The following is a 27,206-nucleotide window of genomic DNA, read 5'->3' on the forward strand; positions in this document are numbered from 1 at the left end:
TCAGTGTTGTTTTTTTTTTCCAAACTGATATATTGAACTGTTTTCTTTTCCTTCTTGGATTCATTCCTGTTGCATCTGGTAACAGCATCTTTATGTCTTTTGGTAGGGGGAGAAGGGGTTGTCTCAGTGTGTCTGTTAGTCAAGGATTTTTTTGTTTCCCCCTGGCCTGGGGGTAGGCATATGACTAAAAACAGGTCAAATGAGAGGAAGCATATCATGATGGGTAAAGGCTCAGACTCTGGGTTCTAATCTTGGCCCTGTCACTTATTAGCTATATGACCTTAAACTTAGTTTTTCTGTACCTCAAGTTCCTCATCTATAAGGATAATAGTAAGGATAATTGTAGGTTTATTATGAAGCATAAACATTTGGAAAATCTTAGAGCAATGCCTGGCACAGAACAGCATTACATAAGTATTAGTTAAGAAAATTATACAAACAATGGTTAGCCCATTGAGGAACATCCCTACTGTCTAGATTGTAATTCTGAAATACCTTTTCCCATTAAGAGAAAGCAGTGTGTCTTGGAGAAATGGCTGATTCCAGGTCTGGGGCAGGAAATGCACAAAATGAGCCTTGAACTTCTTGCTATTTCAGGTAGAAAAGAAGCTGATTTGAAGAAGTTCCCATTGACTAAAGATGGAACAATCTGAACTTCAATAAGAATAATTGCAGTAGATTAAATATTTGATGGTGTTCACATTTGATGGGATTCAAAGATATCATTATATACACACACACACAAAACCTAATAACCTAATTGGTCACTTTTGGGGGATGATAGCAAACCAACTCATTATCTTGGAAACTGGTAAATAAAATGAAAGAATCAAGAATTTATCCTTCTTTATGTCTTCGCTCCTAGGTAAACAAATAGTAAATGAGGGGAAAAGTCTCTCATAAAAGTATTCCTATTCCCAGCAACCAAAGATGGAGAAGCTCTATACAGTCAGCAAAAACAAGACCAGGAGCTGACTGTGGCTCAGACCATGAACTCCTTATTGCCAAATTCAGACTTAAATTGAAGAAAGTAGGGAAAACCACTAGACCAGTCAGGTATGACCTAAGTAAAATCCTTTATGATTATACAGTGGAAGTGAGAAATAGATTTAAGGGACTAGATCTGATAGATAGAGTGCCTGATGAACTATGGAATGAGGTTCGTGACATTGTACAGGAGACAGGGATCAAGACCATCCCCATGGAAAAGAAATGCAAAAAAGCAAAATGGCTGTCTGGGGAGGCCTTACAAATAGCTGTGAAAAGAAGAGAAGCGAAAAGCAAAGGAGAAAAGGAAAGATAAGCATCTGAATGCAGAGTTCCAAAGAATAGCAAGGAGAGATAAGAAAGCCTTTCTCAGTGATCAGTGCAAAGAAATAGAGGAAAACAACAGAATGGGAAAGACTAGGGATCTCTTCAAGAAAATCAGAGATACCAAGGGAACATTTCATGCAAAGATGGGCTCGATAAAGGACAGAAACGGTATGGACCTAACAGAAGCAGAAGATATTAAGAAGAGATGGCAAGAATACATAGAAGAACTGTACAAAAAAGATCTTCAATACCCAGATAATCACGATGGTGTGATCACTGACCTAGAGCCAGACATCCTGAAATGTGAAGTCAAGTGGGCCTTAGAAAGCATCACTACGAACAAAGCTAGTGGAGGTGATGGAATTCCAGTTGAGCTATTTCAAATCCTGAAAGATGATGCTGTGAAAGTGCTGCACTCAATATGCCAGCAAATTTGGAAAACTCAGCAGTGGCCACAGGACTGGAAAAGGTCAGTTTTCATTCCAATCTCAAAGAAAGGCAATGCCAAAGAATGCTCAAACTACCGCACAATTGCACTCATCTCACACGCTAGTAAAGTAATGCTCAAAATTCTCCAAGCCAGGCCTCAGCAATATGTGAACTGTGAACTTGCAGATGTTCAAGCTGGTTTTAGAAAAGGCAGAGGAACCAGAGATCAAATTGCCAACATCCCCTGGATCATCGAAAAAGCAAGAGAGTTCCAGAAAAGCATCTGTTTCTGCTTTATTGACTATGCCAAAGCCTTTGACTGTGTGGATCACAATAAACTGTGGAAAATTCTGAAAGAGATGGGAATACCAGACCACCTGACCTGCCTCTTGAGAAATTTGTATGCAGGTCAGGAAGCAACAGTTAGAACTGGACATGGAACAACAGACTGGTTCCAAATAGGAAAAGGAGTACGTCAAGGCTGTATATTGTCACCCTGTTTATTTAACTTATATGCAGAGTACATCATGAGAAACGCTGGACTGGAAGAAACACAAGCTGGAATCAAGATTGCCGGGAGAAATATCAATAACCTCAGATATGCAGATGACACCACCCTTATGGCAGAAAGTGAAGAGGAACTCAAAAGCCTCTTGATGAAAGTGAAAGTGGAGAGTGAAAAAGTTGGCTTAAAGCTCAACATTCAGAAAACTAAGATCATGGCATCTGGTCCCATCATTTCATGGCAGATAGATGGGGAAACAGTGGAAACAGTGTCAGACTTCATTTTTCTGGGCTCCAAAATCACTACAGATGGTGACTGCAGCCATGAAATTAAAAGACACTTACTCCTTGGAAGGAAAGTTATGACCAACCTAGATAGCATATTGAAAAGCAGAGACATTACTTTGCCAACAAAGGTTCGTCTAGTCAAGGCTCTGGTTTTTCCTGTGGTCATGTATGGATGTGAGAGTTGGACTGTGAAGAAGGCTGAGCGCCGAAGAATTGATGCTTTTGAACTATGGTGTTGGAGAAGACTCTTGAGAGTCCCTTGGACTGCAAGGAGATCCAACCAGTCCATTCTGAAGGAGATCAGCCCTGGGATTTCTTTGGAAGGAATGATGCTAAAGCTGAAACTCCAGTACTTTGGCCACCTCATGTGAAGAGTTGACTCATTGGAAAAGACTCTGATGCTGGGAGGGATTGGGGGCAAGAGGAGAAGGGGACGACAGAGGATGAGATGGTTGGATGGCATCACTGACTCGATGGACGTGAGTCTGAGTGAACTCTGGGAGTTGGTGATGGACAGGGAGGCCTGGCGTGCTACGGTTCATGGGGTTGCAAAGAGTCGGACACGACTGAGCAATTGATCTGATCTGATCTGATTCCCTCTGACAAATGAAAAAGAAATTAGTATCTTAGTTGGGAGTGTTATTACCAATTACCTTAGACTGAGTGGTTGAAACAACAAACATTTTATTTCCCACAGTTCTGGAGGCTGGAAGTCTGAGATCAGGGTGCAGCAGAGTCAGGTTTTGGTGAAGGCCCTTCTGGGTTGCAGAAAGTTGGCTTCTCGGTGTATCATCATGTAGTGGGAAGAGCAGAGACAGGAAGCAAACCCTCTTGTAGTTCCATTCATGAGGGCTTTACCCTTAAGACTGCATCTAATCCTAATTACATCCCAAAGACCCAACCTTCTAATACTATCACATTGAGCAACAGGGTTTCAACATACAAATTTTTGGCAGGGGGACACAAACATTCAGCCCTTAACTGTAAATTAGAAATTTAACATTTTGCAATCATCTGTGAATTATGGATCTAGGCACTTAGCATTAATGCCTGTCAATGGTATAAACAGATGTTGCATACTTCCTGATGAAGAAGCCTACTCCAACCATCATCTAGTCTTACCAAAGGCATCATACATGAGTCTGGTCAATCCTCTGGAGCCAGGTGTCAATTTGAAGGAAATACAGAGGACAGGGACAGTGGGACATGCTGAACTGTATCATGAGGATGCAATCAGTGAAATCCAGACCAGGAAAAGTTATTCAGGTCAAGTAGCCCTGGTTCTTCAACAGATTACTTGTAAGAAAAAGGGGAGCGGAAATAAAAAAACCTGCAATTATATTATTAAAAACAGGGATTTTCCTGGGTGTTCAGTGGCTAGGACTCCATGCTTCCCAATGCAGGGAGCCTGGGTTCTATTCCTGGTCAGGGAACTAGATCTCACATGCTGCAACTGAGACCAGGTGCAGCCAAAGAATTAAAAGGACTTGCAAAATTAAAAAAATTGTATTATTAAAAACAAACCAAAAGATACATGCATCCCAACTTTCAGTAGCCAGAACATGGAGGCAACCTAAAAGTCCATTTACAGGGGAATGGATAAAGAAGATGTAGTACATATATACAATGGAATATTACTCAGCCATAAAAAAGAACAATATAATGCCATTTGCAGCAACATGGATGGATCTAGAGATCGTCATATTAAATAAGTCAGATGCAGACAAATACCATATGATATCACTTATATATGGAGTCTAAAAAAAAGAGAGTACAAGAGTACAAATGACCTTATTTACAGAACAGAAGTAGACTCACAGATGTAGAAAACAAACATAGTTACCAGGGGATAAGGGAGGGGAGGAATAAACTGGGAGATTGGGATTGAAATATAGACACTATTATATATAAAATTAAGTGAAGACTGACAGTGAAAGTTTGTCACTAAGTCGTGTCCAACTCTTTGTGACCTCATAGTCTGTAGCCCACTAGGCTCCTCTGTCCATGGGATATCCTAGGCAAGAAAACTGGAGTGGGTTGCCATTTCCTTCTCCAGGGGATCTTCTGGACCCATGGATCAAACCTGCATCTCCTACTTGAGCCACAGGGAAGCCCTTATATATAAAATAGGTAGCTAATAAAAACCTGTTGTATAGTAGAGGGAACTCTATTCAATACTCTGTAATGGCCTATGAGAAAAGAATCTAAGAAAAATAATGGATATATGTATATGTATAACTGAATCACTTAGCTGAATATCTGAAACTAACACAACAATGTAAATCAACTATAATCCAATAAAAATTTAAAACAAATCCCGGAGAAAAGGCAAGACAAATTTAAAAAAGCAAGACTAAATTATAGTGTCTAGGGAAGGATGCACGGTCAAACTATAAGAAAATGCTGCTGCTGCTGCTAAGTTGCGTCAGTCATGTCCAACTCTCTGCGACCCCGTAGACGGCAGCCCACCAGCCTCCACCGTCCCTGGGATTCTCCAGGCAAGAACATTGGAGTGGGTTGCCAGTGCCTTCTCCATAAGAAATTGCTAGGAAGTTATTATTTAAAAAATGAGGATAGTGGTTACTTTTTAGGAAAGGAGAAGTTTCTGGAATAGATGGAAAACTTTTATTTCTCATTTGATTTATGAGGAAGTTCACCTATAAAAACACATTAAACTATTTTTAAAAAGTAAATTGGACTGCCTGGGATATAAATCTTGAGTGAAGTGGCACATGGGCCTGCCATTTCCTGAGCCTTATTAATATTTGGCTTTTCCATTCTTTATATATGCTATTCAATACCCCCCCAATAAAATCCCTTCAGAGTCATTTTTGCTGCCTGCAACAAAAGAACACTAATTGATTCAAGTGGCTTTGTCAAGTTACCACTAGTAGTGAGGTGCATATAGGTAACTTTTTGGAGAAATTTCACTGATAGGAAATGGACTGGCAGCTTGAAAGCCACTGAGGTCAAAGGAATTTTTGTTTTTTTAATGATGGAAGATATTAACAGCATGTTTATATACTGAGGGGAGAACTGATGATGCAGGAGAGAGAAGAGGACAAATACTGGAGCAAATTCCTTGAGTGTGAGAAAAGGAATACAGCATATCAAATGAGTGAGAGGCTTGGTCTTAGGTAGCTACGCCCTGAATCACCCAGATTAACGAGACAAGGAAGACTATATGGGCATAGATATAGGCTGACTGGTAAACTGTTGATGGAGGTTCTTTTTGGGAAACACCTATCAACTAAGAACAAAGTTCATCATTGAGAGTGAGGAGGAAGAAGGTAGTGGAAGATTAAGAGAGGGAAGAATATATGTATAATTGTATGGAGAGTGAGATTTGGGGAAAATAGTAGGGTGGAGAGGGCAGGCCTAAGAGTCTACTTTAGTTGTCATGAATTTTGGATGACACCAGGCATCATGATTGCATTTAACTGCTAAACTTCAGGTATGGAGTAGGCAGAGAACTGATTCAATAGCGATTTGTTTTCTGCCAGATAAATCTGGCAAAGAGAAGGGGGGCTAGGGTGCTGAGAAGAGGTCAAGAAACTGAGAGGCCAGGGCATTGGAAAGGTCACCTACATGGACACTGAAATCATCAAAAATTATTACAGGAGTAACGTTGGAGAGACAGAGAATTAAAAGCGAAATTTCAAAACGAGGTTCAGCAACCTGGAGATCTTATACTTGACCTCCACAAGGAAGAGCTGTGGGTGACAGCATACATTTCAAATATGCTGGTGGTTTTAGTGAGGCAATAATGCCTAAACTGGTGATGAGAAATAAGTTAGGATACCCATCCCATTTCCAGGTCTGGTTGTAATGATATACGGCATGTAGAGGAGAAAGCAATCATCAATTGACAGGGGTGCAGGGGAAAGGTATATGCGTAGATTTCTCAGAGCAAGGAGCTGAAAGGGACATTCAGCACTTCAGGGCATAGACGATTTTATTAATAATAGACCCGACGCTCAGAAATGAGGCGACATGTTCAGGGTTACACATACACTGAGAATAGCTGAGAATGCCTTTCGTACTACACTGAATAACGGCCTGTGGTTTTTGTCTGACGTAGTAGGCATATACGAGCGAAAGGAAACAGATCAGACAAAAAGAGTCAGAAAGCGCGAAGCCAAAGAATGCCGTGCTAAAGCCTGCAAGCGCGAAAAACTTCCTCAGTCCCGCAAAGCCTTGTGGGTCTTGTTGTTCCCCACCGGTCTTGCGCGGAAAAGACCGAGGGGAGGGCGCATTGCATGGCGGGAGATATAATCCTCCCAGGAAGGCTGTCTTCCCTCGGCACCCGGGCGGCGTCTTCCGGAAGCGCGGGACGCTCGGTTTGTGGTGTCTTCGCTCTGGCCGCTGTGCGGTACTACAGTTAGAGGTTCTATTTGCCTGAAACTTTAGAATTTCAGGCTACTTGAGGCCATTTGAGGCGAAATGGCTCCGAACGAGAGAGGATTAAGTGGTGGCAGTTGAGGGGCCGCCGCCACTTTAGGCTGCCCGTAGGGAAGAAGTCTGAGGGGCCCTCTAGACCTTGGAGCCTGTGCTTTCTTCATTTGCCGGGCCCTGCCTACCGCGAAGATGAGCTCGGCCTGGGTCACTTCTTTCGAAAAGGCGCGTCTGTGGATGTACCTGCAGGCGCTCGGCTTCGAGCCTTGTCTGGCGACCATAGCCTGTGGAAATACCGTGTCACACACGCAGTTCGGAGTGTAAGGAGAATTGGGCTGGCGGCGGGGGTGTCTGAGACCAGTTACGTTGGTGCAGCCCGCCCTGTTGCGGACCGGCGGGTTGATAAGTAGTCGGTTACTGTGGTCCGGCGCTGGCTACAAAGCCTTGGCTCCTAGCGGCAGCTGACCTGGTGGCAGACACTGTCCGTTATGGAACCTAGCCGGGAGCGCTTTGTAGGGAGTAGCGTCTGCAGTTGGGGCGAAACTGGAGGGGGGGTTTAGTCCTGGTTTGGTCGTGAAGCTGGTTGGTCTGTGAAGTCGAGGGAGGTGGCGATTTGGTAACGGAGAGCCACCGCCTTCCATTGTATAGAATCGCCGTTATGACTCAAGGAGGCCTTTTAAAATAGTTGCTCTTTAGTTTATACTTTTTACTTCTTGGATTAGACTGAAGCATGCCACAGAATGATGCTAAAGCTGAAATTCCAGTACTTTGACCACCTCATGCGAAGAGTTGACTCACTGGAAAAGACTGATGCTGGGAGGGATTGGGGGCGGGAGGAGAAGGGGACGACGGAGGATGAGATGGCTGGATGGCATCACCGACTCGATGGACGTGAGTTTGAGTGAACTCTGGGAGTTGGTGATGGACAGGGAGCCCTGGTGTGCTGCGATTCATGGGGTCGCAGAGTCGGACACGACTGAGCGACTGAACTGAACTGAACTGATGCCACAGTTAGCAAAAAACCAGTGGAGAGTGGTACTAAGATGAAAAGTAAAAGCCCCTTCCTACTCTCCTACAAATGTTACAGTCTCATTATAAAAAGAAACTTTGTTTATATTTCTGTGTCTTAGCAGCTTTACACAGTATTATCTTTCCCACTGAAGGCCAAGGAAAATTTGGGATACTAGGCTATTTCCTGTTCTCAATCTTCTTGACTTTTGTAATTAAGTTATTTCCATCCTTCTTGTGACAGTATTTAAATAATGTGCTTAGTCTTGTATTTCTTGATGTATTAATTTTAAAAGTATCTTTTGATTTCCCGCTAAGTAATTTCACGATGAAGGTAGCTTTTTCTTTATATGAAAATTAGTTCACCTACACTTACCTACCCTCTTTTGCCTTCTCCCTTTTCTTGACTTTTTCAGTTGTATTAAAATTGTTTTACTGCCAAGGTTTAGAGACTAACGCAATGGCACCCCACTCCAGTACTCTTGCCTGGAAAATCCCATGGACGGAGGAGCCAGGAAGGCTGCAGTCCATGGGGTGGCTGAGTTAGACACAATTGAGTGACTTCACTTTCACTTTTCACTTTCATGCATTGGAGAGGGAAATGGCAACCCACTCTAGTGTTCTTGCTTAGAGAATCCCAGGGACAGGGGAGCCTGGTGGGCTGCCGTCTATGGGGTTGCACAGAGTTGGACACGACTGAAGTGACTTAGTGGCAGCAGTAGCAACCTCTCTGTGCCTTAGTTTCCTCATCAGTAAAATGGGTGTAGGGCTTCCCTGGTGGCTCAGTGGTAAAGAATCTGCCTGCCAATGTAAGAGACACTGGTTGGAACCCTGGGTGGGAAAGATCCCCTGGAGAAGGAAATGGCAACCTACAGCCTTCTTGCCTGGAGAATCCCATGGATAGAGGAGCCTCGCAGGGCTCCAGTTGGTGGGACACAAGTGAGCACCTGCTGTCAAGGGTTAGAGCTGTAATTATAAGTTTTGCTTAGGAACTATTTGTTTAGCAGTTACTACTATTTATATATAGAAATGCTTTGTCTAGCCTAAAAATTGACAACCAATGGGTAGCATTTATCAAGTTATGATTCTGTATTAATAAATGTTCCATTTATCTCACATGATTTGATGCCCCAAAGTATGGCAGAGAAGTTTACATCTTCTTGAGGCCTCCACTGAGAATGATTCCCATTGTCAGTATATTCTCTCTATTGTTTTGGCAATCTTAGTTTTTTCTCTGCTCTGGTTTATGCAATTGCAGTCTGCTTTCTGCCTTTGAAAATTAACTAAAATCAGCCAAGTTTTGGTTCAGTGATCTTTTTTTTTTTTTTTTTTACAACATTGTCGTAGATTTCCACCCCCCACCTCCCCCACCAGGTCTTTAGAGTCATCTCAGTTGGTTAGTGGAAGGGATCTACTCTTTTGAAACAAACATCTCCTTTAAAATTCTTTTTTTTTTTTAATTTTTTAATTTTTTATTTATTTATTTTTGCGCATTTTTAATTTTTAATGTCAAGCTTAAAGAAAAGTTCCAAAAATAATACAAATAATATCCATATAACCTCTGCCCAGATTTTTCACTTGTTCTTATCATTTCACCCCATTTCTTTATTATTTGTCTGCTCCCCACCCAAAAAGTTTTTTTCTAAACTCTTGGAAGGCCTGCTGCAGATATCATGGTTTTTATTCCCATGAAGTATCCCACATACTTCAGTACATATTTCTGAATTTCCTAAGAATAGGGATATTCGGTTAATAACTGTAATAGTACAGTTGTCAACTTCAGTAATTTAACATGGATAAAATACTTTTATTAAATCTACTGTCTGTATTCTAATACTGTTAACTGACCCTCAGTGTCCTTTTTAGCACTTTTTCCTTCTAGTACAAGATCTAGTCCAGGATCAGATATTGCATTTCATTGTCATATTGATAAAGTCTCTTTTAATCTGGAACACTTTTACAGCCTTTCTTTGTTTTTTATGATATTACTTGTTAGGATTTGTCTTACATACTGCGGTGCTCCCATGTTGGGTGGATATATATTTATAATTGTTATATCTTCTTCTTGGATTGATCCTTTGATCATTATGTAGTGACCTTCTTTGTCTCTTTTCACAGCCTTTGTTTTAAAGTCTAATTTATCTGATACGAGTATTGTGACTCCTGCTTTCTTTTGGTCCCAATTTGCATGGAAAATCTTTTTCCAGCCTTTCACTTTCAGTCTGTATGTGTCCCCTGTTTTGAGGTGGGTCTCTTGTAGACAACATATGTAGGGGTCTTGTTTTTGTATCCATTCAGCCAGTCTTTGTCTTTTGGTTGGGGCATTCAACCCATTTACGTTTAAGGTAATTACTAATAAGTATGATCCCGTTGCCATTTACTTTATTGTTTTGGGTTCGAGTTTATACACCATTTTTGTGTTTCCTGTGTAGAGAATATCCTTTAGTATTTGTTGGAGAGCTGGTTTGGTGGTGCAGAATTCTCTCAGCTTTTGCTTGTCTGAAAAGCTTTTGATTTCTCCTTCATACTTGAATGAGATCCTTGCTGGGTACAATAATCTGGGCTGTAGGTTATTTTCTTTCATCATTTTAAGTATGTCTTGCCATTCCCTCCTGGCTTGAAGAGTTTCTATTGAAAGATCAGCTGTTATCCTTATGGGAATTCCCTTGTGTGTTATTTGTTGTTTTTCCCTTGCTGCTTTTAATATTTGTTCTTTGTGTTTGATCTTTGTTAATTTGATTAATATGTGTCTTGGGGTGTTTCTCCTTGGGTTTATCCTGTTTGGGACTCTCTGGGTTTCTTGGACTTGGGTGATTATTTCCCACACACAGCGAGGAAACGCCACAATAAAGAGAACTCCACAAACTGCCAGAATACAGAAAGGACACCCCAAACTCAGCAATTTAAACAAGATGAAGAGACAGAGGAATACCCAGCAGATAAAGGAACAGGATAAATGCCCACCAAACCAAACCAAAGAGGAAGAGATAGGGAATCTACCTGATAAAGAATTCCAAATAATGATAGTGAAATTGATCCAAAATCTTGAAATTAAAATGGAATCACAGATAAATAGCTTGGAGACAAGGATTGAGAAGATGCAAGAAAGGTTTAACAAGGACCTAGAAGAAATAAAAAAGAGTCAATATATAATGAATAATGCAATAAATGAAATTAAAAACACTCTGGAGCCAACAAATAGTAGAATAACAGAGGCAGAAGATAGGATTAGTGAATTAGAAGATAGAATGGTAGAAATAAATGAATCAGAGAGGATAAAAGAAAAACGAATTAAAAGAAATGAGGACAATCTCAGAGACCTCCAGGACAATATTAAATGCTACAACATTCGAATCATAGGGGTTCCAGAAGAAGAAGACAAAAAGAAAGACCATGAGAAAATACTTGAGGAGATAATAGTTGAAAACTTCCCTAAAATGGGGAAGGAAATAAAATTCTTTAAGCATGAATATGGCATCAAATTTGCTTTAAAATTAAAAAAAAATTGATTCACTTATTTGATTCTCACACACACACGCACACATCAGTTCAGTCTAGTCACTCAGTCGTGTTCAACTCTTTGTGACCCCATGGACTGTAGCATGCCAGGCTTCCCTATCCGTCACCAACTCCTGGAGCTTGCTCAAACTCATGTCCATTGAGTCGGTGATGCCATCCAGCCATCTCATCCTCTGTCGTTCCCTTCTCGTCCTGCCTTCAATCTTTCCCAGCGTCAGGGTCAGGGTCAGATCTTTGCATCAGGTGGCCAGAGTATTGGAGTTTCAGCTTTAGCATCAGTCCTTTCAATGAATATTCAGGCCTGATTTCCTTTAGGATTGACTGGTTTGATCTCCATGCCATCCAAGGGACTCTCAAGAGTCTTCTCCAACACCACAGTTCAAAAGCATCAATTCTTTGGCACTCAGCTTTCTTTATAGTCCAACTCTCACATTCATACATGACTACTGGAAAAACCCATAGCTTTGACTAGACAGAACTTTGTTGGCAAAATAATGTATTTGCTTTTTAATATGCATGTGTGCACATACACACACACACATATATAGAGGCTGTGCTGTGTGTATCATGCAGCATGCAGGGATCTTAGTTTCCTGGCCAGGGATTGAACTCAAACCCTGTGCAGTGGGGTGTAGAGTCATAACCACTGGACCATCAGGGAAGTCCCAGATTCACTTATATATGTTGGTGCAAAATTTTATGTTTCTAGTTTCTGTGAGCATGTAATTGCATAGTCACTTTGCTTGTAAAGTTAAATGTACACTTAACATATGATCAAGTAATTTCATTCCTAGATATTTGCCCCAGAGATTTGCATTTTGGAAAAATCATGCTGGTTGCATTACAGAGAATGGATTAGAGGGAGAATCAAGGCTTTGCAGTTAGGTGGACCTAAACTACAGAAGGCAGTGGGAATGGAAAGAAAAGGTGATTCATTCACTTGTTTACTCAACAGATATTAATTGAACACAGTGTTGGACCTGGGTATACAGTAGTGAACAGAGCAAACATAAACTTTTCCCTTATAAAATTTTAGTCTAGTGGGTGAACAAACCTTTCTTTAAAAGTTATCTTTTTAAAAATGAGAAGTGTTGAAGAGAACAGGGTATTATGTGGAAAAAAAAATAACAGATTTGAGAGATGATAAGGAGGTAGGAACTTTATTTGTATTTTTTTTGAGGAATAGAAACATTCCAAGGATAAGAGTTGTTTGACAAAAAGTTAAGCGTGTGAATTTTAATGTTAGTGTTTTTGCAACTCAAAAAGTTTATTTCAGGAAAATAGCTTTATGTGTTCACAGAGGTACTTAGATCTATTTGTCATGTGTATTATGAGGAAAATCAAACTAGTTTCTAATGTTGAGATTAAATAAAATACTTCATGTTAAAGTTGCAACTTTACTAACTTCATTTGACTGGTGGAGATCAGCTGAGTTACTGCTTGTAAAGCTAAGTTAAAATAATACCTGACTAATAAAGTCAATAAATTTTAAGTCTTTTATTGTCAGAAAATGTTGGTTGGTATCACATTTTCACTTATCTTAGCCATGGTTTTCTCTTCGCCTAATTAGACTTTCCTTTTCTTTTTGTAGAATGTATTCATTGAAATAAAGTTCTACCAGTTTTCTTCTATTTGGTCTATATTTTCAGAACCAAAATATAAAAACTTGGATGTGTTTCTTAATTGGTTATAAATGTATACATGAAATAGAAAATTTGTTTGGACCTCTTGAACAGAATGAAAACTACTAATTTGTGTCAAACTCTTACACCGCTTTTTGTGATACTGTTTTATTAACCTTTTCTTTTTTCCTGTGTTTATTTCCTTTTAAACCATAGGAACATGTTTGACAAGCTGAACCGTGATGCCTTTCATATAGTTTCTTATTTTTTGTTTCAAACACTTGACAAGTCTCTCACCAAAGAAGTTTTCAAGTGAGTAAAAGTTATTTTATTTTTGTAAGGGACTTAAAAAAGGGATTGTGACTTGATATAGTGAGAATTTCAACTTTGGCTTTCAACTATTATTTTGAATGTATTTTATAAAAATTAGGTTTGGGTCTTACAGATTTAGTACCTAACCTTTATTAATCTGAGTCCTTTTTTTCAGTACTTGAATTCATGGTAGATTTCATAAGTAATATGGATTTTATTTTATACATATGTAATTCCTAACTTCTTCATAGTCTTATTTATTAGAATAATTAATTGATACTAATCTAGCCATGCACTTAATTTTGTTTTGATTTTTGTTGTTAATTTCCCCTTTACTCCTTTTTCTTATAGGCAATATTGTTTGTTTTGTCTGTTTTTATTTCCTAAAATTTCTGTAAATCATTATTTTTGTCATAATATATAGAAGTGTCAAGTGCTATAGACAAAGATCATTCCTATTAAGTTTAGCCTATTGTCTTATACTGTTGTATATTAAATAGTATAAGAAGAGATAAAAATGTGAATAATCACTAACCTTGATTCCAAGTTATTTTGTAGGTGATTTGGGTTTCATCTGTCATAAAAAAATGTTCAAATTTGTTTTAATATTTATGTTGTGTCATCATTCTCTTAAATAGTAAGTCCATTGTTTTTATTTATGATAATTTAATAGTCTTGCCTTCAGTTAAAGTTTTGAGTGACCAAGAGAACAAGTATATTTGAAGCATATTTTGGAAATCCCTATCACTGTATTATGGGGTTCCCTAGTGGTTCAACAGTAAAGAATCTGACTGCAATACAGGAGACGGGGATTCAATCCCTGGGTTGAGAAGATCCCCTGGAAGAGGGCATGGCAGCCCATTCCCGTATTCTTGCCTGGAGAATCCATGGATAGAGGAGCCTGGCTGGCTATAGTCCACAGGGTTGTAAAGAGTCAGACACAGCTGAAGCAACTTAGCAGGCATTCAGACATCACTAAGTTATAGGGCTTCCCTTGCTCGGATAAAAATAGATTTTTGGATTTTTTTCCTCATTATAAACAAAATAGAGTTTATTTAAAGCAATTCAGCAAATGCAGAAAAAGCTAAAGAAGTAAAAATCATTCTTAAACCCAACTAGAAAATATCACTGTTGTTATTCCAGCTTTTTAAACTTTTTTATGCATACTTAATTTTTTTTCTGTGAATACACAAGGTATGTTATGCTATAGAAATATGAAAAATAACGGGCCCTCAATAAATAATTATGCCTCAGAATAAAAATTTAGATAAAACTGATTATCAGTGGGAAGCAATAGGCAAATTTTAAAATCCATTATTTACTAAAACTGAATTTTTAGTAATTTTATATCTTGTTTGTCCACAGAACAGTAGCACCTACTGACTGTGATATGGATTATCCCTAGGGGTCATGATCTCTTAGGCCATTCTTCTTGTGCTTTTCATGTGTAAACATTTATGTTTCTCTCTTTTGCCCCAGACTTAACATACTAATTTATTTACACCATCTTTATGTGTTAGCTTAGAAATTCATTGAGCATGTTGTCTTCTTTAACCGATTTTCAGTAATTTTAATAGTGATTCATTCCTATATTTATCACTATGTATTCATTGATTACTCACACTAAACAGAGTTTAACCCTATAGATGTTTATAAAGAAAAATACCTAATTTCTTACAGGTTGGTCTCTCTTTAGTTGAAATTTATGAATGTTAGCCTTCAGTTCAATTCAGTCACGCAGTTGTGTCTGACTCTTTATGACCCCATGGACTACAGCATGCCAGGCTACCCTGTCCATCACCAACTCCCGGAGCCTGCTCAAACTCATGTCCATCGAGTCAGTGATGCCATCCAACCATCTTGTCCTCTGTCGTCCCCTTCTCCTCTTGGCTTTAGTCTTTCCCAGCATCAGGGTCTTTTCCAATGAGTCAGTTCTTTGCATCAGGTGGCCAAAGTATAGGAGTTTCAGCTTCAGCATCAGTCCTCCCAGTGAATATTCAGGACTGATTTCCTTTAGGATTGACTGGTTTGATCTCCTTGCAGTCCAAGGGACGGACTCTGAAGAGGCTTCTCCAACACCACAGTTCAAAAGCATCAGTTCTTTGGTACTCAACTTTCTTTATAGTCCAGCTCTCACATCCATACATGACTACTGGAAAAACCATAGCTTTGACTGGATGGCTGTTTGTTGGCAAAGTAGTCTCTGCTTTTTAATATGCTGTCTAGGTTGGTCGTAGCTTTTCTTTCAAGGAGCAGTATCTTTTAATTTCACGGCTGTAGTAACTATCTGCAGTGATTTTGGAGCCCAAGAAAATAAAGTCTGTCACTGTTTCCATTATTTACCCATCTATTTGCCATGAAGTGAGGGGACCGGATGCCATGATCTTTGTTTTCTGAATGTTGAGTTTTTGCCAACAATGTTAGCCTCGATTTAGCAATAATGTTTCTAGTGAGTGAAAGTCACTCAGTCCTGTCTGACTCTTTGTAACCCATGGACTGTAGTCCATGGAATTCTCCAGGCAAGAATACTGAAATGGGTAGCCATTCCCTTCTCCAGGGGATCTTCCCAATCCAGGGATCAAACCCAGGTCTCCCACTTTGCAGGTGGATTCTTTACCTGCTGAGCCACCAAGGAAGCCCAAGAATACTGGAGTGGATAGCCTATCCCTTTTTCAGCAGATCTTCCTGAGCCAGGAATCAAATCAGGGTCTCCTGCATTGCAGGCAGATTCCTTATCAGCTGAGCTAGGAGATAAATTTGATATTTTAAAGTTTTGCTGAGTTTGTTTTTTTGTTCATAATTCTGATTTTTATTTTTGTCTTAAAGACATTGTTGGCCTCCATTTGATCAAAAACGTGATGTTGAATTCCGAAAACTTTTCTGTGAATGGTTAAAAAAGATTTCTGTAAGTATTCTCTTTCTAAAAGATGCAAATTTTGAGCAGTTGAAAACTGCAGTTTTTTTGTCTGGCTTTATTGAGGTACATTAATTTTTTTAAAGGTGAAATCTTCTTAATGCTTTTATGCTAACAGTATAAATAAGAAATATCAGAATAATACTTTCTGGTGGTTTTGATTGGGACTCTGTTTCTGGGAAACCAGTTTTTTTACTAAGTGCCTTGGAAATAGGTTTTTGAGTTCCTAGGAATTTATATAACAGTTTTTGTTTAAGGAAATAATTTTGACTATAGATTATTTTAGCTTTTGTCCCCAAATTATATCAATAATTGTGACTTTAAATTTTAATTACTTTTTGTGACTGAGTCTACCAAGAGCTTAGAAAGTTTCAAAAATTTAACTTGTGGTTCAAATGGAATAATTCTGATAAATCCTGTTGTGCTTTAAAAACAGTATGATGTAAATATAAAGGTTATCATTGATAATGTCTTCAAATTGTCTTATTTCTTTTTATCATAGGCCGAATGTGGAAGTAGCTTTCCTCAAGTTGTTGGTTCACTATTTCTATTTCCAGTTGGTCCTAAGTTTATTCATATAATGTATCACTTTGCAAGATTTGTTGCAGTAAAATATATAAAAACCCATTCTAAAAGTAAGTTAAGCTTATGGTAAGATTTTTTTTTTCAGCTTTGATTCTTGGTTTTTATTATTTCTTATAATTTGTAAATCATCAAGAGAGTTTAATAAAATAAGGTAAGATAAAGATATTACTTTATCTCAAAAGGCAAATAGTTAATATTTTATTGGAACTGCAGTTTGAAATCCTGTCATAATGAACATAGGTAGCAATGTGGGTTATTATGTTCTAATACAGGGTTGGGGAACATTTTCTATGTGAGATCTGACAGTGAATATTTTACGCTTTGTGGACCACATGAGTCTTTGTCACATACACCTTTCTGTGAATTAAAAAAAAATCTTTTTGTAATACAACTCCTTAAAAATGTAGAAAGCAGGCCTAGTTTGCTGACCTCACAAAAATGGGCCAGGTTAGACCTACGGGTTCGAAGGCAATGGCACCCCACTCCAGTATTCTTGCCTGGAAAATCCCATGGACAGAGGAGCCTGGAAGGCTGCAGTCCATGGGGTCTCAAAGAGTCGGACATGACTGAAGTGACTTAGCGGCGGCGGCAGCAGCAGCAGACCTACAGGTTATAGTTTGCCTATAATACATTGTATTAAATGTTGTATTGAGTTTGTTAGAGATTTAGTTTGGCTACTGGCAATGTGTTGGAATATTTTGGTTGAAATTGTGTTTTAAAGGGATTTGATCTAATTGCTAAATCTTAGCAACAAAATAATGGGTTTTTACGCTGACTTAATGCCATTTGTAGCTTATTAAATATGCTGCTCTGTTTAATTGAGTTATGCTGAGTTATGCTCATAAAACACAGGAAGAAAAAGATGAAAACGTTGGTTCAGTACAATCCCATCTTCCAGTTTCTAGAGATAACCACTGCTGACATTTTGATTTCTTGTAGGTGTTTTGTTGTTGTTGTTTTTTGTTTTTTTAGTGTCATATTGTACATTTTAATTATTTTGAGTAATACATTCTTATGATTCAAAATTTAGAAAGTGAAAAGTGTCTTCCACTTCTGACTGTCGAGTGATATCTATAGAGGTGCTATCTATAATCTAGGTTACCTGGATTCCCTTTTCAGAAGCAGCCATTAGAATCAGTAATTCTGGCAAATATGTATATATTCTTTTTAAACCCTAAATGGTGACGATTTTCAGTCTCGTGTTTTTTATGTAACAGTGTATATTGGAGATCATTACATATCAGTTCATAGATCTTATTCTTTTTCTGTCTTTGGAATTGGGTATTTGAATGGGTGTGTCATAGTGTATTGAATCACACATTTGTTCTGACAGACATTGGCTTTTTTTTTCCCCTAATATTTTGCTATAAAAAGAATGGTACAATGACAAACTTTATTGTGTGTTCAAAGTATATATTGTGTTTGTGCGTATATGTATTTGTGTATATATGTATATGTACAGTACCTTTTTTCTAGTTTATCTTCTCTGTGTGGTTTTTTAAAACATGTACATGTGATCTTATTTTATAAGTATTTGCATATTTTAAATTTAATGTGGCATGAGCACTTTACCAGTTTTTCTATTAGATGATCCATTTTAGTTACATGTAACCCAAACTGTTTTATATAAATCATGTGTATTTGGATTTGGCAAGAGTTTATTGTACATAAAGCTTTTAGGCATGGCTTATCCGATTTCTTATTTAAAGCCGTTTCATTTACCATATTCAGTTTATGGATGATTTCTATATCCAATAAACTCATCTCCTGTTAAATATTTAGAATTTTTGATTTATGTTTTTGTGGGTGATCTAGCACCTGTTTTTGTCATGTTAAGTATAGTGTGAGGCCATTGTTTTCCAGCATATCTATCTTTATTGTATTAGCCATCTTAAAGTAGGATTTATTACATGTTATTGCATGTGAAAACCTGAACTCTAAAATCATTGGATGGATTTTTCTCAGGGTCTGCTTTGATCATTAGTAACATAGCCAAGAATTACTTGAGAAATGGAGATTGGTTTTATTTGGTTGTCTTACCCTGTTGGTCTTACGGGGAAGAAAAGTAGGCTGATGGCAGCAATGAAGGTGATGTGATCTCACCTCATCCCTTTTAATTTTCTTCCTTTGTTGTTAAAAGGTGTGTTAAGAAGTTGCGTATGTGTAACAGCGTATTTGTTTATGGATGTTTTGTGCTGTGATAATAAGAATTATTTTGGGCAGATGGATTCTAAAAATTTTTAGTTACGTAAAATAACTCAACTTCAGATAATCCTTTTTTGTGTATGTTCAGTTGTTTAGTTATGTCACACTCTTTGCGACCCCATGGACCATAGTCTGCTAGGCTCTTTCTCTCCATGGAATTTTCCAGGCAAGAATACTGGAGTGGGTTGCCATTTCCTATACCAGGTGATCTTCCTGACCCAGAGATCGAATCCTTCTCTCTTTTATCTTGTGCATTGGCAGGCGGATTCTTTACCACTGTACCATCTGGGAAGTCCCCAATCCTTTTTTAGTTGCCTTCTTTAAAAAACAGGTCATCCTTGCTTTTATTGAAATGAGTTGTATATTTGTGTGTATTGTCATACCAGCTTTTAAGGAGTTGTTAGTTAAGTGAGGTTGTTAATTTCTCAACAGTCTCACATTTTTTATATTTATTAGCTTGTAAATCTAAGTTTGGGCTTTCCTTGTGGCTCAGAAGGTGAAGAATCTGCCTGTAATGTTGGAGACCTGGGTTCGATCCTTGGGTTGGGAAGATCCCCTGGAGGAAGGCATGGCAACCCACTTGAGTATTCTTGCATGGAGAATCCCCATGGACAGAGGAGCTACAGTCCATGGGTTACAGAGTCGGACATGACTGAGCAACTAAGCACAGCACAGCACAAGTCTAAGTTTTCTATATTTTATCTTCCATGTAGATTCTTCTATACGTTTTACAGAGACATTTAATGTTAAACCACAAGATTTGCACATATGCCTTGCCAGATGCCTTGTAGCACGTAATAGATTTTTACAAGTTTTGCAAAGAGAAGATTGTGTTACCCGAAAATATCAAGAAAATGCACAGTAAGTAATACTTTGATGGTTAGAAAATGAAAATTCCTTTCTTTATGAACAAATGTCATCAGTATCCCTTCGGTGGCAGTAATTCATGAATACCTCAAAACCCCTTGGCAATTGTCTTTTATCTTTCCATTTTAAAGCCTGATCACTTCTGAATAAAGTACTTTAAAACTTTAGGCATGCTGTAAATGAAAGTTTAGAGAAAAGGAGGATATCATTTTGTTCAAAAATTCAGTTTCTTCAGGTATTTTTTCTTTTAAAGATGAAAATAAAATTTTAAGCTGTAATTATAGTGCTCATTCTATTTTGTATCCTTTTTTCTCTTGATATTTTATTCTATAAGTTTTTCCATATTGCTTTAATGTATTACTTTTAATGTCTACTTAGCATCTGTTGAGAAGGTATACTGGTTTCTTCAGCCATTTTATATTGCCTTATATTTATTTACGTTCATCTATTCAGCACATTTTTTTTATTTGTACCTCTGTGTGCCAGATATTGGTTACACACTGGTCCTACAGCATTAAACAAAGAGGCAAGGTTCTTACTCCCAAGACATAGAATATGTCCAATTTTTAATAATTATAAACAACTATAGTAAGATAGCTTTTTACATGCTGTCTTATCTATTATGAAAGCTACAAAATCCTTTGAAATCTCCTTAAAACTGCAATGTTGCCTGCCTCAGGTAACATTTGAATTTATCCCCTAAGAATGTGAGGTAAGGATAAGAGAGCAGGGTAGTCTGACCTCCAGCATTTTTACCTGAAGTCAGAGTTTATGAACCAAGAAGTTCTGGTTTATCTCAATAGTCCTGCCTATATGTTACATCACTCTTGTAATTCTTAAAGGGAGTCTAGAGCCCCTTTAAGACTAGCTACTGGTATATTTGGAAGAGTAGCCCTTAGAGGCCTTGAGTAAAGATATGAAATGGGGGGAAATATCAAAGTGGCCTATACTGTTGTAGTAGAATTATAGCTGTCATTTTGTATGTTTTTGTTGCAGATTGTCAGTTAAACAGGTACGAAATTTGAGATCAGAATGTATGGGACTGGAAAACCAAATAAAAAAGTAAGTGACTTCTAGAGCTGAAAGTTGCCTGAAGTATTAGTTTAACCTCCTGCATGTTATAGGTTAAAAAACAAACAAACAATGAGATTAGTTAAAATAACATTTCAATACCTAGTTGATAATATGACAAAAACATAGATTCCTAGTCCAGTTCTTCTAATAAATTGTGATAGGTTTGAGGTTGAGTTTTATTTTTGCTTTTAATAGGAATGGTTGTTAGTGGGTGGGTTTACAGATTAATTAGCTCTTTGGATGGTAAGTTACCAGTTTTTTTTAATTGACTAATGAGATTATTTAATTTTTAACTAGAATGGAACCCTGTGATGACCAAAGTAATATACAAGAGAAAATTCAAAAGGTAAGACAACTTTTGAAGGGAAAAATTTAATCTTTGTTTTGTGATATGCAGTGTTTACTTACTTAACTGAACTCATGTATGTCTCTTTTTGTAACAGTGTTATACATTTTTTTAACTCATAAGTTGTATGGACATAAAAGTATCAACAGGTGCCTTTCAGACAGTTGAATATAATGGAAAAAATTAGCTTATAATCAGACTAAATGTATACAACACAGTTTTAAATTTGGTTAATTTAAAATCTTTCACTCTAGCAAGGAAAGTTCAGTTTGATTGTAGCTTAATTAGTAATATTTATCTAAGCAAAAAAATACATGATTTGAAGGAGGATAGTGGTAAGTTTGGAAGAAAAATGAGAAGTCACATTGAGACTGGCATGAGGAATCTGGCAGTTATAGATGATCTGAGGCTTTCAGAGGTTGGCTTTAACAAATGTGGGGTAGGAGAGTTTTCTTAGGTCTTTGTATTTGGATGAAATCTCTCTCAGACTCTGTATTCTTATTCTATGGTCACCAGGCTGCTTTGGAGTATTGATTTGACTTTTTAGGCAGTTTGTCTTTGGGAAAGGTGAGTGCCCTCCTCAGGATCATGAATCTGGCCCCATCACTTCATGGCAAATAGAAGGGGGAAAAGTGGAAGCAGTGTCAGATTTTATTTTCTTGGGCTCCAAAGTCACTGCAGATGGTGACTGCAGCCATGAAATTAAAAGACACTTGCTCCTTGGAAGAAAAGCTATGATAAACCTAGACAGTGTATTAAAAAGCAGAGACTTTGCCAACACAGGTGTGGATAGTCAAAGCTATGGTTTTTCCAGTAGTCATGTATGGATGTGAGAGTTGGACTGTGAAGAAAGCTGAGCACAGAAGAATTGATGCTTTTGAACTGTGGTGTTGGAGAAGACAGTTGAGAGTCCCTTGGACTGCAAGGAGATCAAGTTAGTCAATCCTAAGGGAAATCAACTCTGAATATTCATTCGAAGGACTGAAGCTGAAGCTCCAGTAATTTGACCCCCTAATGCAAAGAGCCGACTCATTGGAAAAGACCCTGATGCTGGGAAAGATTGATGGCAAAAGGAGAATGGGGTGGCATCTCTGACTCAATGGACATGAATCCGAGGAAACTCCAGGTGATAGTGAAAGACAGGGAAGCCCGGCGTGCTGCAGTCCATGGAACTGCAGAGTCAGACACAACTTAGTGACTAAACAAGAGCAGGAAATAATTATTCATTAATTCAGTGACTATTATTGATCATTTGCTAGACATTCTTCTAGATAGTGTGGGCTAGAGCACTGAAGAAAACAAGCAGAGTCACTTCCTTTATGGAGCTTCTAGTTCAGCGAATATGAATATTCCTGTTGTTGAATATAGTATCTTTGATTGTAAGCTTAATACGTTAGGTTGGTATGAAATCCAATAAGAGTTTTCATAGCAAAAAAATTTATATATTTATTTGTCTTAGTTGTGGAATGTAAAATCTTTAGTTGTGGCTTATGATATCTAGCTCCCTGACCAGGGATCGAACCTGGGCCTCCTGTGTTGAGAGTGCAGAGTCTTAGCCACGGGACCACAAGAGAAGTTCATAGCTATCTCTATCGCTGCTACTGCTAAGTCTGCTAAGTCGCTTCAGTCATGTCCGACTCTGTGTGACCCCATAGACAGCAGCCCACCAGGCTCCCCGTCCCTGGGATTCTCCAGGCAAGAACACTGGAGTGGGTTGCCATTTCCTTCTCCAGTGCACGAAAGTGAAAAGTGAAAGTGAAGTCGCTCAGTCGTGTCCGAGTCTTCATGACCCCATGGACTGCAGCCTACCAGGCTCCTCCGTCCATGGGATTTTCCAGGCAAGAGTATTGGAGTGGGGTGCCATTGCCTTCTCCGTATCTCTCTTGAGTTTAGGTAATATTTAGTTTCCCTGAGTCAACTTTGCGCCATTGACAAGATAAAATTTCTAGACTTGAAAAATCTGAGACCCAGATCCTGGATCTTTGTATATTCACCAAGGAGATGTCATCCTGTGAGATCTCTAGATGGCCAGCCAGTGAGACTTCCTTTGTGGAACAACTTTTCTTTGTGCTGTGAGAAGACACAGACATTAACACAAATATAATTATTATATTTTCCCTCCTCCTCTCTACTTTTGTAAATTCTTTTGAGGCATAATAACATACGTGCAAAAACGTGCAAAAATCGTATGTAGCTTGACAAAATTTCACAAAGTGAACACATCCATGTAACCAGCATTTAACTTAAGGAACAGAATGTTACCATCACCCCAAGAGCATTGAACCCCCTTTCATTCACGGCTGTTTCCTTCCAAGAATAAACACTATCCTCACTTCTTACACTAAAGATTAGTTTTGCCTGTTTGACCCATAAATGGGCATGTATAAAATATATTCTTTTGTATTCAGCTTCTTTCACTTAATGCTGTTTTATCCTTGCTGTTGTATGTGTTCATTCTCATTGCTGTCTAATATTCTATTTTATGAGTATAGCAAAATATACTCTTTTTACTCAAGGTAATTCTTTGGATTCATTACAGTTTTTGACTATTACAAATGAGTGCTATGAACATTCTTATAATTAATTTAATAAACATAGATTAATACATAGTTTTTGACATTTTAACTCTTTGAAACTTGAATGACTCTTAAAAGTTGATATATGGTTTTTTCTTTTTTCTCCTGAAAAGCTTTTATTCTTCTTGAAAAACCTCCTTTAGATTGATGGCATATCAGAATATAGGAAATGCTAATTGCATCTTGATAATGTAAGGTTTCTTAGGTATGTTTTGCAAATCATAATGGTCTAGATTCTCCTGAGAAATTCTTTAAAGTGCTGTTGAAAGTAGTATCAGTGCTTTTAGACTGTTAAAATAGTTAATTTTGTTATCGAAGCCATTCCAGGAATATTTCATTTGTTCCTGGGAAAGAGCATATATTTGTGTTTTACATTTTTTTAATGTATATATAGACTGATTATATGTAGACTTTAATATTTGTTTGTGTTTTCAAAGGTTCGGTCTTTGTGGACTAACGTGAATGAAACACTTATGTTTTTGGAAAAAGAGAGAGAAGTTGTTAGTTCAGTCCTTAGTCTTGATAACAATTATACTTTAGATGGAACTGACATTGCTATCAATATTCCAAGCCTCTTACTTGATAAAATTGAGAAACAAATGTGTCAGGTAAGTATTTGATAATTAAGGAAGCTTTTGAGAAAACTCCTTTCACTTAATTATTTTATGTATTATATATTGTTTTTCTTACAATCTTTTTCTACTGTTTTCAGAATTTACTTTTGTGCATGTATCTGGTGAATCTTTCATAACGAGGGGTACTGTTAAGGGTGTGTATATTTATATCTATCAACTTTTATTAATTGTTCATACCTTTTATGGTGCTACATCATATAGTGTAGAGAGTAGGAGGTACTTAATAGGAAGATGATATGGTACCTAATTCTTTATAAATTCTCAAAGAGAACAATAATGATCTCTGATAGCTAAATTTCTTTTTAAAAACTCTCCATTTTCTTATTTTCCTTTGATCTTGATTCGATTAAAGTCTTTTCTTTTAGCTTTTGTGACCTCAGTGTCTTTGCCCTCCTGTGGCGTTTCAGACTACTGTTTCCATTTTTCCATTGGTTCCTTTTTCTCTGACTTTTAAGTGAATGTGTTCCCTATTATTCCTTTAATGCTCTCGTTTCTTCCTCATGTTATAAATTCATATGTAAATTCTTATCCAGTTCCATGGTCTCATCAGCCTCCTGTACAATAATATTACCAAATTTTTATTTCCAGTCTCTCCCCTTCAATGCAAACTGTATCAAATTTTTCCACTTGCTTATAGGACATTTACATCTGAATCACTACTTTTTTTTTTTCTTAGTAAATTAAAATTTATTAAGCATTGACTTTATTGTCATGTAGGGGATATAAAGGCTTCCCAGGTGACTCAGTGGTAAAGAACTCTCCTGCCAATGCAGAAGACTTGGGTTCGATCCCTGGATTGGGAAGATCCCCTGGAAAAGGAAATGGCAACCCACTCCAATATTCTTGCCTGGGAAATCCCCTCGACAGAGGAGCCTGGCAGGCTACAGTCCATGGGGTTGCAAAGAGTCGGGCATAACTTAGCGATTAAACAACAACAACAAGGGGATATAAAGAAAAAATATTGTGACCCTGAAGAACTTTAATGGGTAACATGTCAGGCACTTCAAATTCAGAGTACATAAAAAATTAGGATCTGTAAACACAGATTCCTATAGGAGCTAGGCAGGTAATATCATATAAATTAAGTATACTAATTGTGTGTAACAATAGGGATAAAGTAAAAAATGTTGTATAGTTGCTAAATCATGTCTGGCTCTTTTGCAACTCCATGGACTGTAGCCCACCAGGCAACTCTGTCCATCAGGGTTCTCCAGGCAATTATACCAGAGTGGGTTGCCATTTCCTTCTCCAGGGGATCTTTCTGACCCAGGGATCAAACCTGTGTCTCTTGCATTGGCAAGCGGATTTTTAACCACTGAGCCACCAGGGAAGCACCAGGAAATGATGAAATCTTTTTAAAAAATATTGGTAACTAATTCAAATGATTTTAAAACTTTGGAACTGTACAGGCCAAATAAAAATGTCTAAGTTTGGAATCAGTCTTTAGGGGCCCTTCAATTGGCAACTTTTGTTAAAACATGAACTCATGATCTTTATCTAAGCCTAATCTTTCTCCTCAGTCTTTATTTTGCTTTCCATTTCTTTGCATTTCTTTTATTCTAGTTTTCAACTTTTTTTGCATGATACAAAAATGTAGCATGGTGTGTTAATTCTTCCACAGTAGTCTTCTTTGGATCAGAATTCTTTACATTATTTTATTTTTGTGTAGCTTTTTTTTTTCACTCTTGTAGCCTTTTTATATATTGGTGACAGACGTAAATATGTTCTTATAGCATTTTATTATCTTAAGAATCTATAGTTCACTTTTTTTCCTTTCTGAATCCTTAGTTGCACACAGGAAATATTTATGAGGCTGGAAAATTGAACATCTTAACAGTTTTTTGGTTATTAAATGAAGTCTTGAAAGTAATGAAATGTGAATGTTGTCAAACTGACCAAGCAAGACTGACAATAGACCTTCACTTCCTTGAAAAAGAGACCAGATTTCAGAAAGAAAGACTGTCAGATCTGAAGCATATGAGGTACACTATAAAGATCCTCTGTTATTTCATTTGGGGAAGAGTAGGGTGGGCTGCCGTCTATGGGGTCGCACAGAGTTGGACATGACTGAAGCGACTTAGCAGCAGCAGCAGGGTGGTTTTGATAATTTCTCAGCACAACTCTAGTTAACACCTCTGTAGCTTTGGCAAACAAATGTGAAAATTTTACTGGTACTCAAAAACCATATGTCATCAACTTCTAGAGAGACACATGAAATAGAAAGGAAAATTAACATAGTTTTCTTTTGTCTGGTGTATATTACTTGCCCTGAGTGATAATTCTTAATGAAATAATTTAAGCTTTTCTCTAGCTTTCTTTTGTGGTGGTGGTGTGGTATTTAGTCACTAAGTTGTGTCCAACTCTTTTGCCATCCCATGGACTGTAGCCCGCCAGGCTCCTCTGTCCTTGGGATTTCCCAGACAAGATTAGTGGAGCAGGTTGCCATTTCTTACTCCCCGGGATCATCCCGACCCAGGGATCAAACCTGCGTCTCTTGTGCCTCTTGCATTATCAGGTGGATTCTTTATCACTGTGTCATCTGGAATGCCCCATTGTATTCTTTTTTATTTTTGTTCATTTTTTTCGATTTTTTTAATTGGCTGTTAAATTTTT

At 37.8% G+C, this 27,206-nt stretch overlaps 1 protein-coding gene across 1 annotated transcript in view; it reads left to right on the forward strand.

The window, feature by feature from the left end:
* The first annotated feature begins 6,786 nt into the window (after nt 1-6,786).
* The window catches only part of HAUS6 (HAUS augmin like complex subunit 6), a 44,479-nt gene continuing 24,059 nt past the window's right edge, over nt 6,787-27,206 (forward strand). The window contains exons 1-9 of the mRNA XM_027549168.1: nt 6,787-7,250; nt 13,296-13,391; nt 16,218-16,296; nt 16,808-16,940; nt 19,809-19,956; nt 20,959-21,024; nt 21,334-21,382; nt 24,396-24,566; nt 26,382-26,575. Coding sequence (XP_027404969.1) covers nt 7,123-7,250; nt 13,296-13,391; nt 16,218-16,296; nt 16,808-16,940; nt 19,809-19,956; nt 20,959-21,024; nt 21,334-21,382; nt 24,396-24,566; nt 26,382-26,575 — 1,064 coding nt within the window. The 5' untranslated portion in view covers nt 6,787-7,122. The remainder of the gene's footprint in view (nt 7,251-13,295; nt 13,392-16,217; nt 16,297-16,807; nt 16,941-19,808; nt 19,957-20,958; nt 21,025-21,333; nt 21,383-24,395; nt 24,567-26,381; nt 26,576-27,206) is intronic.

The sequence above is a fragment of the Bos indicus x Bos taurus genome, chromosome 8, assembly GCF_003369695.1.
Source record: "Bos indicus x Bos taurus breed Angus x Brahman F1 hybrid chromosome 8, Bos_hybrid_MaternalHap_v2.0, whole genome shotgun sequence".
NCBI classification, from domain to species: domain Eukaryota; kingdom Metazoa; phylum Chordata; class Mammalia; order Artiodactyla; family Bovidae; genus Bos; species Bos indicus x Bos taurus.